At 33.3% G+C, this 16,304-nt stretch overlaps 1 protein-coding gene across 1 annotated transcript; it reads left to right on the top strand.

Moving 5' to 3' along the window:
• The first annotated feature begins 10,796 nt into the window (after positions 1 to 10,796).
• On the top strand, positions 10,797 to 13,839 carry LOC123558986 (uncharacterized). Its single transcript, XM_045350810.2, has 2 exons — positions 10,797 to 11,300; positions 13,214 to 13,839. Exons 1-2 carry the CDS (start codon positions 10,910 to 10,912, stop codon positions 13,750 to 13,752), a joined length of 930 nt encoding a protein of 309 aa, XP_045206745.2. The 5' UTR covers positions 10,797 to 10,909; the 3' UTR covers positions 13,753 to 13,839.
• Positions 13,840 to 16,304: the final 2,465 nt, after the last annotated feature.

Genomic DNA, 16,304 nt, shown 5'->3' with positions numbered 1-16,304 from the left:
ATTTTCGGATTAACCAATTCTTTTCACGTTCTTGCATTTTTTGAGGGAAAACGGCAATTGGTATTCCTTCCCAAAGGGGAAACTACGCGGGAAAACCCATTGTAACCCGGGGAAATTTTTTAAAAAATAAAATTTTTTCGTACAAAGGGGCAAATAACATGAGGAGGGGAAATTAATGGGGGAAAAATTAAGGGCATCACATTTCCAAAACATTGTTTAAAAACTAAAAAATTTTTAACCCGCCCCTAGAAAATAAGTTTTGCATTGTCCTTTAAAGGGGTACAGCAAGGCTTATATATGTTAAACCAAAAATTTCAGATCACCCATGACTTAAAAATCCATTCGTAAATTGAAATCGGGTTTTTCGTTCGGGTTAAAATTTGGGTTTGGGCACGGGTTAGTTTAAAATAGTACCTGACTGTTTTTTTAACCATTAGGATACATTTTTAAAAAATTTTAAAAGTTTAAATTCTATTGTGTTTTGGGGTTCGTGAATACGGGTAAAAAACCAACATTGTTTTCTGCAAATATTTGAATCGCGCTAGCGATTTTTGGATGAATTGCAAGAAGACCCAATGTGGATTTTACCCATATAAACTCTCAAACAAATAACATTCAGTTTTTATATTTACATTTTTTTTGAAAAGTTTGGGTTTTTTTTCAAAAAGAAGGGGTTTGTTTTTAAGCAGAAAATCAAAAAACAAAAAAAAATTTTTCGGATATCGATTTTTTCGACTGTAAAAGAACAGCCAAAAAGACCCCCGCCCATTTTTCCAATCAGTAGAATTCCGTTTCTGGGTTTTCATTTTTAATTTTTTTTAAAACCCAGTGTCTTTTTAATTTTGACCTTTCCCGAAACAAAAATTGTTAAAATAAAATTTAAACCTTGTTCCTTTTTAAAAATGTTGGCGTCAAATTTTTAAAAAAAAAATAAAAACGCCGCCTTTTAGTGTTTTTTTTTGTGAATGACGTCAGTTACGTTTGAAAACTCGGGGAAAAGGCAGCCCCTTGTTTTAAATACACCATTTTGTTTATAAAAAAACGCTTTTTCCCTTTTTTTCCCTTTTTTTCAAAATGTATAGTGAATGTAAATATAAGGGCTTGAACTGACTGTCTGACAACATTCAAATAGTCGACTGTATTTGATTGTTTATTATAGACATTGACCATATAAACCTTTGTATTGTGTCACTATTGTATGAATAACTCAATTTGAACATTTACACATTGTCACTTTGATGTTTACGCTCAAAGAAAATGATGGTGGTGAGCAAAAATCTCGAAAATTATTTCTCCCAAACCCACTATCCATTTAAACTTATCTCGATTTTTTTTTAAAAATTTCCGGCAATTTAAATAAAGGACAAAACTGTCTTTTTAACGTTTTTTGGCCACTATGCTAAAAATCCCCCAAGATTCACTTACTTTAAAATTGTATTTGATTTATTTATCTTTGAGTAGAGTCAAAAAAAATTTAAATTTAATTTTGGGGGCTCCCTTTTAAAGATCTTTTTTTTTTGTTTAACGTGGGCACCGACACTTTTTATAGATATCAGTACATATAAAAAAAAAAGGGCTTTAAAAATTTAAAAAATGCCGGGGAAATTTTAGCCCCCACAGAAAACTGAAGTTAAAGAAAAAAATCCACCCCGGAGGGATGTCTTTGCCCCCCCCCCCCCCCCCCCCATGAAACCCAAATTGAATATAAAAGTTAGGCAACTGAGACTTCAAAAAAATCCATTTTAGCAAACTGGCTTTTTAAAAAAATTTTTCAATATATCTTCTCTCTTCTCTCACCCCTCCCCCCCCCCCCCCCCCCCCCTTCCCCCCCCCCCGCCATGTAACCATGATTATAGAAAAATAAGAAACCTGAGACTTCAAAAAAATTTCCCTTTTAGCTAACTGGCTATTAGCCATTGCGAATTAAAGACGAAGGGATTTGTGGACACCTAGGACAAACCCGATTTTTTTAAAAGGGGACGTCTCAACTTTTTAAATAATTTTTGCAGCGAAAATTTAATTTCTATAATAACGAAAAAGGTCTGTCATTTTACCCCTTGTTTTAGCGTTTTTCCGTCCGGATGTTTCGTCCGCCCCGTGCCCCCAAAAATTTGAAAATGCTTATGTTAAAATAGTGTTTTAAAACCTAAAATAATTATGACGAAGCACACCCCATTGCTTTTTTCGTAAAATTTTTTCCCTTTGACCCAAAAAAAATGGGTTTTTTCCCCCCCTTGATTTTTTTAAAGGGATGCTTATTTTTCCCAAAAAAAGGGTTTTCGCTGAATAACCAAACAAACAAAAATATATAAATATTGATTAGCATATCATAGTAGGGCCCTTTTGCTCACACGCTCACCCAGTAAAAACTAGAACCGCCAAACCCTCACATTAATTATTAATTAGTATACGACCATTGTTCACACATAGTATTATCTCTCTTTACCTAGTAAAAACAGAATTTTATTCCCTTGATTTGGTAAAAAAAATGAAAATGCTTATAACTCAAAAAGTACTTTAGCTAGAATTACCAAACATCACATAATTGTTAATCAGCACATGATCTTTGCTCGCACGTAGAATTGCCCTTCCCCCACCCCTTCACGCAGTAAAAGCAGAGTATGTTCCTTTATTTGTAAAAATAGATTTTTTTGACGAAACTAAGTAACCTATTCATGGATCTTCATGAAATTTTTAACAAAAATATAACATATTGGCAGTGGGGGCACACCCCAATTTGTCTGAAATTTTTTTCATTTAATAGGGGTTTTTTCCCCTTTGATTATTTTACGTTCCATAAAGTCCAACTTTAAAAAAGTAACTTAATGAATTTTAAACCCAAAAATGTAGATCACTATGGGGCGGTGGTCCCTAGTACCTTTAAAATCGTTTCTCTTAATTAGGCCGCAAGTTTTTCCCCCCTTATTTTTTTTAAAAATTTCTTTAATTTCCCAAAAAAAACCAAATCCATTTTTATCCAAAAAAAATATCTTCATGAAACTTTTAGATCACTACAGAGCATTTTTTTTCCCCCTTGATTTGTAAAAAAAAATTGGAAAAAAAAAACCTTTGGGCATGGCCCTTTTGTCCCAAAATTGTGTTTTTTCTGGAAAAAAAATATTTTAAAATTATACTCCCCTCATTCCCAAAAATAACTTATTTAAACAAGGGTAAAAAAGTTATTTAAATTTTTGCTTGTTATCCCCCCCTTTTTTGCGGGGGGGTTAGGGGATTTGGTTTTCTGTCTGTCAAAACATTTTTTTTACTTTTAAATTCAAAGGTTTGTGGTCCAACATCATTACACTTTTTTTAAAAATTTTCCCTTCAACTTTTACTAAATAATTGGCGTCTGAAACAAGCATTTCCGGTTTAGTAGTGTAAAACGCCCCAGGGCACCCTTCCGTCCGTCGTCGCCCGCGAAAACAGCTTCGCTTTAAACCCACCCCAAAAGATCCCCTTTTAGGGGCCAACTTGGTCAGAATAAACAAAAGGGGGACCAAAACGACGACTAGAAAATAGGTTAAGAGTTTTTTTATGTTTATTTTTTTTTTATATCATATCCTAGAAAACCACTATTTCTACATTTATTTTAAAAGGGGAAAAGGTCTGGGGTTTTTAAAAAATTGGCATCTTGAGTGTAAAGAATGTTTTTTATGTTTTTATTTACTGTCTTACCCCTTTTAAGGGTTAGAGACCAAGTTTAAAACTTCCCTAAAAAATTGATGCGGGGCAAATATTATGCCCGTGTTTCATATTAATAAGGTAAACAATTTATCTCGAAGGGTGTTTAAAAGGGGTTTCTGTTATTTTGTTAAATGACCCATTTTTTTAAACCCTTTTAAAAAGTTAACAAAATTTGATAAAGGCAAATTTTTCTGATACATACCATAAGACCCACAAAAAATATTGCCCCCAAGTTTTTAAAGAGTGTTTTATTTTTTATGATCCCAGTCTCGTGACCCCATTTTTTAATTCCCAGATTTCCAATTCAAAAAATATATCTAGAAAATCATAAAGTAAATTTCCTCTAACCGTTTTTATAAAGTTTTTTTCCCAAAAAAGAAAATTGTTTTAAACGATTTTTTTTTCCATGACTTCCCCCAAGTATTTTTTTTTGGACCCTGATAATCTTTTTAAAACTTTCAAAAATTAAATTTTAATCACATAATGCCCCAGTGTAAAACCTCTGTCAAAATTTTTTCTCAACAAAATTTTCTCACTAAGTTTCTTTAAGACTGGACTTAATTTTGTAACCTCTTAAGTTAACGTGAACGAGGGGACGACCCCGGACAAACTTTTTCCAAAACCAAAATAGCTCATTTGAGCACTTTTTGTTTCAAATTACTAAAATCTTCGGTGCGCAACCCCTAATTTAAATAACTTTCCCAAAAAAACAATTTCATAACGATCGTTCAATTTTTTTTTGCGACGTTAGTTCAGTACTTTTTTTTGGACAAGGGGTTTTTAAATTTTGTTTGGTTTTTTTTGGGTTTAACGTCACCACCGAAAAATTATAGGTCTATGGCGACTTCCCTTTTTAGCGGGGAGGAAGACCCCTGTACCCCCCCCTTGGGCATCTTTTCACCCACAACCGGCCCCTGGGTAAAACCAAACGACCTTCTGTAAGCCATTTGGAGGGTTTCCTCACATTAAAAATTTTCAACGCCCCGATTTAAAGTCAGGGGACCTAAACCCCCCCCCCGGGAGGGTCACTTTTTAATTAAATAACTAAAAAGGGGATTGGCAAAAATATGCCATAAAAAGAGATCATTTTTTATAAAAAACGGTAAAATTTTCCCCTATCAATTTGGTTTCTGTACCCAGGGAAAAAAAAACACGCAAAAACTCCGGGAAAATCGTAAAACCACTTTCTTTTTCATAGCAACTTCCTTATTTTCCCCCTTTTCTTTACTGTCTGTGTAACATGGTTTTTAAACACGGGAAAATTGCATAAAAAAAGGAAGTTTTCCGATACAAAAGTTTCTTGCCATATCGAAATTAACACAACTTCTTGGGTGGCCCCCCCACATTTCAAAAGGTTCAAAATGCCTCGTCTTTGAATACGGGTTGTAACCTTTTTTCCCATCCTCATCATTTAAAAGAAACTTTCTTCTCCAACTCGAAAACCTGAAAATTTGTCTCAGCCCCTTAAAGTGCTAGGTTCAAACACCCTTAAATGTGCTGTGAAAATTGTAAAACAAAAAAAAAACTTCATGAACGAACCAAATATTTCAGAACTTTTTTCGGAAAATTTAACGAAAAACCCAAAGGAGAAATAAATAAAATTTTTAAAACAAAATTTAAAAATATATTTGCAAACAAATTTTCACAAGGAAAATAAGTAAAAAGAGAAAATTTTTTGACCACAAAAAAAAAAATGTTTTACAATTTTTTTGAAATTTAAAAGTAATAATTTGTAATTGAGTAAACGCAAATTTTGTGCGCATCAAAAATAAACCCTTTTAAAAATGACAAATTGTTAGTTTTTTTTCTTTAGTTCAAAGCGGATTCAGGGGATTGTTAAAATAGGGGTTTTAAAAATTTTGGAAAGTTTTGGGGGTTTCTTTCTCGGAAAAAAGTTAGCAAATTTAACCCATAAAGATTAACTGACAAAATTTAAAATTTGTTTAAACAGAAGTAAAACCAAAACGAAATGCTTTTAATTTTGCCCTTTTACTTTACCACATTTATAAAAAAATATGGGAAAAATAATTTTCGTTATGCCCCCCCCCCCCCCCCCCCCCATTAATAGCATAATGTTTTATTTGTTCTAAACATCTTTTAGAAAACCCCCGGGAAAAAGTTGGTATTCTCGCCTTTCGGGGCTCGGGGCACCAACCAAACCCCCTCGTTTTTGCAGAAAGTTTAACACGAAAAAAAAACACACCACACCACACACACCCCCACCCAAAACAAAAAGCATTATCCCCCACATTATAAATTTCAAACTTGGGGCACATTTTTTGGGGGAAAAAAATCTGTTCTTTTTCTTGTTCTTAACAACCAAAAAATGCCTTACTGATGTAAGCATTCACATACGAATCTGAAAGGTCGAAATAGTTTTCCCTTAAATAACTATGAAATTTTGTAATAAAAGATAAGTATTGAAATTTAAAGATTTCCAATTATGTTTTTTTACCCGGTTTCCTCAAATGGGTTTTTTCAAAAATTTTCCCCCTACTAAAAATAATTTCCCTATATAGATTTTTGAATAAAGTTATTTTCTTAGGGAACTTAAAAATACTTTTGAAACAAGAAACAATAAAAAAGATAATAAAAAAGAAAAAAGTATGTTATCGTTCAATGGGGGAAAGGGTTTTTTTTTTATACCTTAGCCAACTTGTTGGGCAATAATTTTTGACAAACCCAGCCAAACAAAAAGGGTTTTTCTTAAAACCCTTTTGAAAACTTAAAAAAACCCATATTTAGCCGTTGGGTTTTTTTTTTTAAAAAAATTTTTTGTGTAAAATGTCAATAGCCGGGAAAGGCCCCCGTCGGTTTGGGCACCCCACTTAGTATTCGAGGGGGCCCGGGGTTTGAGCTCTGGGGCTGACCGCATATTTTTTTTTACCTTTGACTTCGAACAAGTCTTCTGAATTGATTCAAAAAAAAATAGATTTGGGGAAAAAAAAAAATAGCAAATTGGAAATTCCCCAAAAATACAAAAATGAATGTGGATGGGTCATCCTCAGATCTTCTTTTTGAAATCAAATAATTTTTGTCAATTGGGGGCAATACCCAAAACTTAATGCGAATATAAAAAGCCCAAAAAAATGTGTTTTTAAAGTTTAAAAATTGTATTTTGGTAAATATTCTTAAAGAAGATATTTGATATTTTTAAACCCGGTTTTTAAAACAAAAATTTGGTTTTTTAAATAGTAAGATAGTTTTAATTTTATGTTTAAACCTGTACTGAAAAAGCTAATGGGAAAATGAATTTAAAATTGTAAAGAAATTGTGAAAATATATTAATTTAGGGAGGACCCCAAATTGTTTTTCCCGTCTTTTATGGATATAAAGTTTATCCATTTGATTAGAAAAGATTTCCCCCGGAAATTTTTTTGTGGGAGAAAACTTGGGCCTAAAGGGCGTGGTGGAAATGTCTTGAGTTAGATGATCTTCATTTTATTTTAAAGGGGTTATTTGATGTAAAAAAAAACATCCCCCTTTTGACCCTTCTCGTATGTGTTTACTGATGGCAAATTCGGATTCCCGTCCATTTGCCCCAAAAAAAATTGTCCCCTTTCTGTCTGCCCTAATAATCTGACAAAATTAAACCCGTTAAAAAATACTTTTTTACACATTTTTTTCCAGATTAGCATTTTAAAATTAAAAAGGAAATTTTCTAATAAAAATAGGGTAAGTGGAGTTGAAATTAAAACCCAAACGGGCACTGTTTATTTAAGAAAAATAAATTCTCAACGTGGGTTTTTCGGTTTGAATTTAAAACAATTTTTAGTTCTTATGCGTAAAAATGTTTTTCGAAAAGGGCCCAGGCCCCGAGTGATATATTGGGTTTTTCCTAGAACGAAAAAAAAAAAAACCGGGTTTTCTATGATAAATCCCCACTTGGGGAAATTTTATTTTGATACTTAAAACCCCCGTGTTATAAAAAATTTGGGAAAAAACTTTTTTCGGGCCGTGCCTTTCGCATCTGGGTAGGGTACGTCATTGCACGCGAGTGGTTATTTTCAGAATTTTGCTCTACATGTTTGTAGGGGTTTTTTGTGGTCTTGTTATAATTTTCCCAAAACAAAGGGAAATCCAATATTTGCTTTTAAAAGCAAATCATGACGGGGTTTTTTTTCACCCTATGGCTTGCAGGACTCAACTGCCCATTATCAAAGTTTATTAGTACCTTGTAGATAATATCAAGTTAGAAAGATATCAACCTGCTTTCGGTTTATATTTTCCAAAAATCGTTATTGATTTAAAATTACCAAATTTAAATGATAACACCCCTTTTTGGGCATGTCCGAAATGCGGTTTTATTTTTAATTTGCTTTACAATGTTGCTTCCCCTGGCAAGCCAAAAAAGGTTTCATGATTTTATAGTTTAATGATATTTATTATCATGCTTTTTTTTTTAAATAGTTACTCGTTATATACTACCTGTTATTTACTTTATGATCGCGCAAACAGAATTAATAGCTTTTGGGAAAAAGGTTTAAAATTTTGGGGTTTTCCCCCGCCGCGGTCAAAAAACCTTTTTTTAAAACTTTACCACGCCTTCGTGGGAATGGGAAAACTGGAATCAAATACCACAGTACCAATCTTTTCTCATTCTCATTCATCAGATTTTGACAGGTACCCGAAGAACCGGGTTTAAACCCGGGGAAAGTTCTGGTATGCGGAATGAACCTAAACTAAAAAGATTTTTTTTTAAAAAGCACAAAGAAAAAAAACCCCTTTCAAAAAATGGTCGAGTCCGATCGGACGACTCCAAAGGGTAAAGGGGGGAATTACAAAAATTTGAAAATTTGGGGGTTTTTTTTTAGTGTTTAAGAAATTTTATAATTTTCCCTAATTTTAAATTTATATCATAAAATTTTAGTGAAGTGTTTATAAACCCTTATAACATTGCTACAAAAATTTTAATTTTTTTTACTTAAAAACAAAAATTGACCTTCGCCCCCCCTGCCAGTTTTTTTTTATTTACCCCCATTTTTTCCCACGGGATGTTCAGTCAGGGTGCATTTATGATTATATTTTGAGCGACAGTACACGTTTTTTGCCGTAAAAACAGATTTAACATAGGGGCATGTAACGGATCTAGAAAATCCCCACATGACTTTTTAAATTTCCCCACCCCGGGTTCATGTGGGTTTGTTGGGGAGTTACTTGCGGAGAAACGGTTATACGGGCAGAAACCAGGAAAAACTGGGGTTGGTTAACTGGCCCGCCCCTTATATGACTGAAAAAACTGTTAAAAACGGCGTTAAACCAAAAAAAAACAAACCAAAAATTTCAGTCCCCTGTCATTTACTTGGGGGGTTAAAAGGTAAAAATATTTTTAATCACGTTATCTCGATTGGGAAAATTCCCAAACTTTTTGGCCAACATTTTTTAATTTTTTGGTTTACGTGAGCGTTTGATCCTAGTTTTTTTTGCAAAAGGGAAGTGGGAAAAAAAATCATTTTCAGTATTTTTTTTTTCTTTTACGCCCGACGTTCCATGAATTTCTACTTTCCTAAAATAAAAATTAAAACCCGTTGGTTTTGAGGTTTTAGCTTGATCAGGATCAGTAACGCCCTGCATAATGTAATTGTGTGAAATTAAATTTGGAAAAAAAATACGGTTTTAAAAGACAAAAATCTTTGGAATAAGTTGGGGGAGCTAATAAGTTTTTTGTAAACGAGTAGAAATTTTAGCCCTTAAGCTAAAAATTAGGGATATTCCCGAAAAACCCACCTTAATTTCAACGTTTTCTAGACGGTTTTTAAAAACTACGTAGTCATATAGGTATTTTTTTTTCTGTATTTTATATTGGACAACGATCAAATTAGGGGGGACTGTCAGAAAAAAAACCCCAAATGGAAAAAAAAAAGAAACCCAAAAAGTTTGGGAAAAAGGAAAAACCCAAAAATGGTTCAATTTTTTTTTTTGAAAACTGAAGTCTTTATTTTCAAAAGCCCGAGAAGAAAAAAAAAATAAAACCCCCAGTTTTACCCTTATTTTTATCAGTTCTGTAAAACCCAAAATGCAATGTCCCGGGGCACATGTTCCCTGCAAATGCTTGACAATAATACATGTGATAAAAAATTCAAACTAGTCAAAATAATACATTGGAAAAGATTATCTCAATACTTTTCCCAGGATTGCGTCAAATTTAAATTTTTCTAAAGTTCTACAAAATTCAAAAAACATGAAATTCCCGGGATTTCCCCCTTGAAATATACCAAAAAAAATATGAAAAAGACTTTTGAAAATGTATGGAACAAAAAATGCAGACAAAATTTTCATCTTTTTCCCCTTTTAACACACAATTTGACAAATCCTTTTAAAAATGTTTTTTTGGACCCCATAATTTATTAAAACCCAAGTCACATTTCAATGAAGAGTCTTTTGTCGGAAAATGTTGTTTGAACATAAGCGGATAAGGTTGTACTTTTTGTATTTTGTACACATTTAAGCTGAACCAAAATTCAGATTGTTCGGCTTGTTGTATAATATAGGTGGCACTGAAAGTCGACAAGATATAAAACAATATTCAAGCCACTGAAACTTAACCAATGCTGCAATAATATTGATATTATTGATTAAATTACTGCTTATGATGAATCAGATTTCCAAAAGCAAGTGTGCATAATATTTATCAATTCGTAATTTTTGCATGCCTGTCTTTTAAGACTTTGCGTCACCATCCACTTGCATGTATGCAGAATGCAGACCTAAAGTAGTCATTGCATATCCTCATTTTAATTTCAGTTTCATTCATGGTTTTATGATAAACATGATAAACATTATGCAATGTTTAAATAATATGTCAACTGTGGTATCTGTATAGTTTATCATGAAAAATGTTTACACAAGTCTATTTTTACTACAAAATAGATACATACTGTATTACAAAAGTACAAATAATACATATCCTTGGTGACTTGTATTGAAAATGGCATTATGCATACAAGCTACACATAAACATGATAAAGGAAACAACAATATACTGAAATGATGAGATATAAACAAATTCAGAATAGTTCATATGTGAATGTGTATGCAATTTAAGCTTGCAAGCTTTTGTTTTCTATGGTGTACAAAAAAAATAAAAATAAGAAAAAATGTATCTTTTTAGACGTTTTATTTTTATTTCTTTGGTCGACTGCTCAAAGTTAGGGTTTTTATTTTTATTTTTATTTGTCCCCCGACCCAATTTTTTTAAAATCTCCCGTAAACCAGAAGATAAAAAATGCTGGCCTTACCAATTTTGAAAAGCGTAGTAGTGCGCATGCTCTCATTGCATTTGAAAATTGCGCAGTTTATGAATAAAAAAGATACAGAACCAAAAGTAGAGTTGTTTTGTGTTCTATTGTTAGAGGAGATGGCTGATTCAGAATCAAAGATACCATTTACTGAAGCAGGGGATTGTTTAGATGAAGTTGAATTTGTGTTTGATGACGGACAAAAGTTGTATGTTTCACAGAACTTTCTTTATTACGTGTCGCCGGTGTTTAAAGCAATGTTCGAGCATGACTTTAAAGAGAAGGAGACTCGGAATGTTAATCTGAAAGAAAAGGTCTATTGGGATTTTCTCGAATTTTTACTCTGCCTGCATCCGGACGTACAGAAACTTGTAGACAGTAAGTGATTTTATGTTGCTAAAACATTACTATATTGATCATTTGAATATGTACATATTTAGAAATGTTTCAGCCAGTCTTGACGGTACAGATATGTTTCAAGTTCAACATCAGTGCATCTATATCTGGTCTTGTACGTATTTTACTATTCCTGCGTTGTATAGGCATCACAAATGTCAACTAGATTCTACTTTAACAGTACATAACTTGTAATTCATGTTTCAATGTTTACGTGGTTTATATGCCGCAATGTTCTGGTTTCAATGTATATTGCAGTGTCATTATAGGTGACGTGTACTATTTTTAGAAACTACATAGATAAACTTTGAATAAAGTATTTACTTCTAAATATATTTTTTTTATATCAGACCATAGTTGTTATGGATAATATCATTTTCACAGCAGTAACTACTTAATGCTTTAATTAAAATTTACTGAATATCGGAAAATTCCGTTATGCAACGCTTTCCAATCATGAGGAGGTGTTCATAACATCATATGGCCCATCATACAACCAGCCGAATTATGTATGAAGCTAAAATGTAGTGCTGTAAAATGCGAAAAATTTGCGTGATTAGAACTGAAATACCATTAAGTGTTAAAAGGGGTGCTTACCAAACAGATACTGACATAATGGCGAACAATGCAGATCACAATCAGACTACACAGATGTGCAGGCTGATCATGGTCTGTACTGGTCGCAAAGGTCTAAGTAATAATAATGACATATAACACGATATATTTGATTACCTTTTCAATTTAAAGCTTCTTTTTAATGTCACCCTTAAATATAATATTTGTTCTGCATGTTTTATATGTCTATCTTGAAATATAAAACCCAATATAATAACAGTTATAGCCATTCAAATACAAAAGGGTTGAAGAAAGGTGTGGCAGTTTGGCAAATTTTAATATTATTTGTGTGACGCGGAAGAGCAGTTTTGCGTCTTTAATATGATCTAAGCAGTGGTATAAAGCTTACAATTTTGTACTAGAAATTTGACCTAGTAGATTCTCTAAAAATGTCAATCAAAGCTAAATTAAACGCTCGGCCTTCTTATTCATAATTACAGGTATGGTTATTAGCTTTGTGATAACCGCAGTGTGGATGTTTTATAGTACAAAAAGCTTTAAAGTTGACTGTCGTACAGAAAAATAGCGAATAAAATATTTGATTTGTAAGACCCTTATTAGAACAGCATGATCTGTTGATGAAAAAATCAATACATTCAATCATCAGATAAAAAACGTAAAATACTTCGCCATAAAAAATGGGACATTCTCCTTGTATTTCAGAAGAAAGAGACAAAGCTAAAACATATTTTAAATTAATGAAAGTATTAATATTATTGTGGTGATAGAAACATAAAGGAACACGGTCAATTAGATTATTTGTATTAAAAATTGTTATCACTAGTCGACAGTGGACTTGTACCTTTAGATACGGAATGAAAGGAATTACGTTCCCATATACCAGGTATAGTACCCATTCATTCCGTAAAGTACCGTTAGATATACATGGTATCTTTTGGGATCTGGGAACAATGATAGATCATCAACAAAAGAATGTCCCCACCCCTAACCAGGTCGTAGTAGATATATATGATTTGTCTTGTTTAAACATGATTTTTCTCCCGTTAATACATGCTCGGAACCAGAGCAAAGAAAAATATGCAAAATTGCTAAATTTAGTTGATAATTTTACAATACGCCAAAAAAAATGTAACACATATTCTCCAGAGTCTAAGTTTCACAGTTATTCCTTTGGTTTTGTCCAAACACCTCAATTTTTTTTTCATATCTTTTTGCAAACTGCCTTATAAACAGTAAGGAAACAGTTCGTAATGCGATTCATTGTGCGAGCAGGAAATGTCCATTGATACCAGGTTAACGTTTTGTTTGTTTTGTTGCAGGTACAAATGTCTTATCAGTTGTTTATATAGCTGAAGAATACCAGGCTAAACTGATAATAAGAAAATGTAAGGACTTCATGTCGGAATGGCTTCAGTCTGAATTAGAATCTGCAAGGACAACTTCTTCGGATTTAGAGAAACTTGGACGAGTTAGGACCTGCCTCCGTATCCTCTCTACAGCAGAAACCCTTCAGTACAATGCAATCGTAGAAGAAGCATGTAAAGTTATTGGAAATATTGGACATGCTATTATTATCGGCACTTTATCAGAAAGTAAGGAATATGAAAGAAAACAGTCTCAAAAGGGTAATATATATGAAGAGCCTTCAAACGAAGATCCCCTGGCAGAAGAGCCTTCAAACGAAGATCCCCTGGCAGAAGAGCATTCAAACGAAGATCCCCTAGCAGACTGCAAAACACTTTTTGACAAACTCCCTGAACAGCTGAAATACAAATTGATGGTAGCAAGACAGGAGTTGTGTGATAGTATAGAAATGCACAGAATGAAATTTTCCAGAAAAGGACATAGACTTATTTAAGAACATGTATTTATTTCAAGACAGTTCTATATGTAATAGCTGAAGTATATGAATCATTAATTGTTTAACATATATACCACAAATACGCGTACGGTTTATATTGTTTGTTGTTAACGTCAATGTGTCATTTACATATAAAGAAAAACGTCAATACAGGTAAATTATTTGAGCCGCGCCATGAGAAAACCAACATAGTGGCTTTGCGACCAGCATTGATCCAGACCGTTTTCTGTAATAGCAATAGGCTTTGAAAGCGAACAGCATGGATCCTCACCAGACTGCGCAGGCTGGTCTGGAGCCATGCTGGTGGCAAAGCCGTTATGTTGGGTTTCTCATGGCGCGGCTCATTAGCTCGACTATTCGAAGAATAGTCTATCTATTCTAGTCACCCTGGCGTCGGCTTCGGCGTCATACCTTGGTTAAAGTTTTGCATGCAAGTACATACAGCTATCATTTAAAGGCAAATAGCTTTGAAACTTATTTTTTATTTTCCTAGGTCATATACAAACCTCACTGGGTCAAGTTCCATAACTCTGACATGTATTTTCAGCAAATTATGGCCCCTTCTGGATTTAGAAAATCCTAATTAAGTTTTACATGCAAGTTACTATCTCCAAAACTAATGCAGAAATTGAATTGAAACTTCACATGTGTCTTCGGGGTTATAAAACTAGTTGATAGCATCAAGTCCAATAACTCTGACCTGCATTTTGGCCAAATTCTTCCCCCTTTTGGACTTAGAAAATCCTGGTTAAAGTTTCGCGTGCAAGTACATACAGCTATTACTATAATCCTATATGTCTGACATATATTTTGGGCAAAGTTTGCCCTCTTTCGGTTAAAGTTTTGCGTGCAAGTTACTATCTGCAGAACAAATGCAGATATTAAGTTAAAACTTCACATGTGCCTTCGGGGTTATAAAACTAGTTGATAGCATTATTAGCGCTCCCCGGGTAAGGGGTTGTTTCAGAGTAGCCAATATATTTACACTGTGGGTGCACAGAAAAAAAATGCGGATTCTCTTTATTTCTTTTTCATACTTGTTCATGGTATCCCGTATAATTTACTTATTTCATATCATTCAGTTATTGTAAAAACGGTGGCATATATCTGCAAACCAGATACCCACTTCTGATAAGTGGAAAACTCCTGTTATTCGAACAGGACAAAACTGCCTATAACTTCTTATTGTTATCGTCCTACGTTCTCTTACGGTGACTAGCTTTTTTAATTTTTGTTCAGGTAATCAATACTTACTTTTAGCAGGCATTGAATGGTTAATTGCTGTAAAACAACATAACACAACATAATCTGAGCCGTGCCATGAGAAAACCAACATAGTGGCTTTGCGACCAGCATGGATCCAGAACGACCTGCGCATAAGCACAGTTTGGTCAGGATCCATGCTGTTCGCTAACAGTTTCTTTAATTTCAATAGGCTCTGAAAGTGAAAAGCATGGATCCTGACCAGACTGCGCGGATGCGCAGACTGGTCTGGATCTATGCTGGTCGCAAAGCCATTATGTTGGTTTTCTCATGGCACGGCTCAATTACAAACTTGAATGAACAATAATTGATATCGCTAGTCAAAGTCTGTTTTGCGAGATATAATACCAACTGTAAATTGCAAAAGTTTGTTCCAGGTTTGAAAACATACAACTCGTAACTATCTTATGTCATTAAAAAGAAGTTCAAATCTATCTCCCCTTGATGATCAATCGATAAATAAATAATCTATAAATGCAAATCGGCAGGATTGCGATAAAGTACATGTATAATGTATTAAATATATATTTTGGTGTCTTTATAACAGGAAGTAAATAGCAGAAACTCTAGGAAATCATCAGGCATTTTTCTCTTTCAAATCTATATCTTAAGTTCATGTTGAAACATTGCTCTTAAGACAGGAGAAACATAACAAAATAAATTTCGATAATGGCAAGAAAAGGTTTGCTTCTTGAAATTTAACACATGTTCGTATGTTCGTATGAGCATTCCCACTATTAACAGAAACTTAAAAACACTATTAACCTATCCCAATCTTAACTGTTTTATTAGAACCAATCCTTCATACCTAATTGCAAGGCTTTGCTTATAGTACAAGTTTAAGAACATTATCTGAGAATCAATGAAAAGGGCTTGAGAAATGATAGATGTAAATCGTGAAGTGTTAAGACGAGATAACACATGAAAAATGCAGGAAACAGAAGTATGCAATATAAATGAAACATTTGATTTAAATATTGTAGAAATTTAAAACGATGAAAATACAGTTACATTACTATAGGTGTTTGTTAACATTGCCTAAAACAAGGCACACGTACATCTTCAAGATACATTAAACCGAAAAAGTGTTAAAGAGCTGTTATAATTATGATCTGCACATCGCAAAGACCAGTTTGGGATAAGTGTAAACATTTTCTTAAGCGATGTAATATAGTTTCTGTATCGATTTTAAGAATTATGTAACAAGAATGATTACTAGCACGCATTAAAATGAGTTTATTCGACTTCTTTTTTAACAATTATCGCACTTTAGTAATCTTGCTGTA

The sequence above is a fragment of the Mercenaria mercenaria genome, chromosome 5 (genome assembly GCF_021730395.1).
Source record: "Mercenaria mercenaria strain notata chromosome 5, MADL_Memer_1, whole genome shotgun sequence".
Lineage (NCBI taxonomy): Eukaryota > Metazoa > Mollusca > Bivalvia > Venerida > Veneridae > Mercenaria > Mercenaria mercenaria.
The sequence above is the reverse complement of the archived record's forward strand: the minus strand, read 5'-3'. Positions and strand labels throughout refer to the sequence as shown.

Bases quoted from the DNA above. Each gene is read 5' to 3' on its own strand.
- LOC123558986 (XM_045350810.2), top strand. From the start codon at position 10,910: ATGCTGGCCTTACCAATTTTGAAAAGCGTAGTAGTGCGCATGCTCTCA. The intron at 11,301-13,213 runs GTAAGTGATTTT...GTTTTGTTGCAG, and splicing joins CGTACAGAAACTTGTAGACA to GTACAAATGTCTTATCAGTT.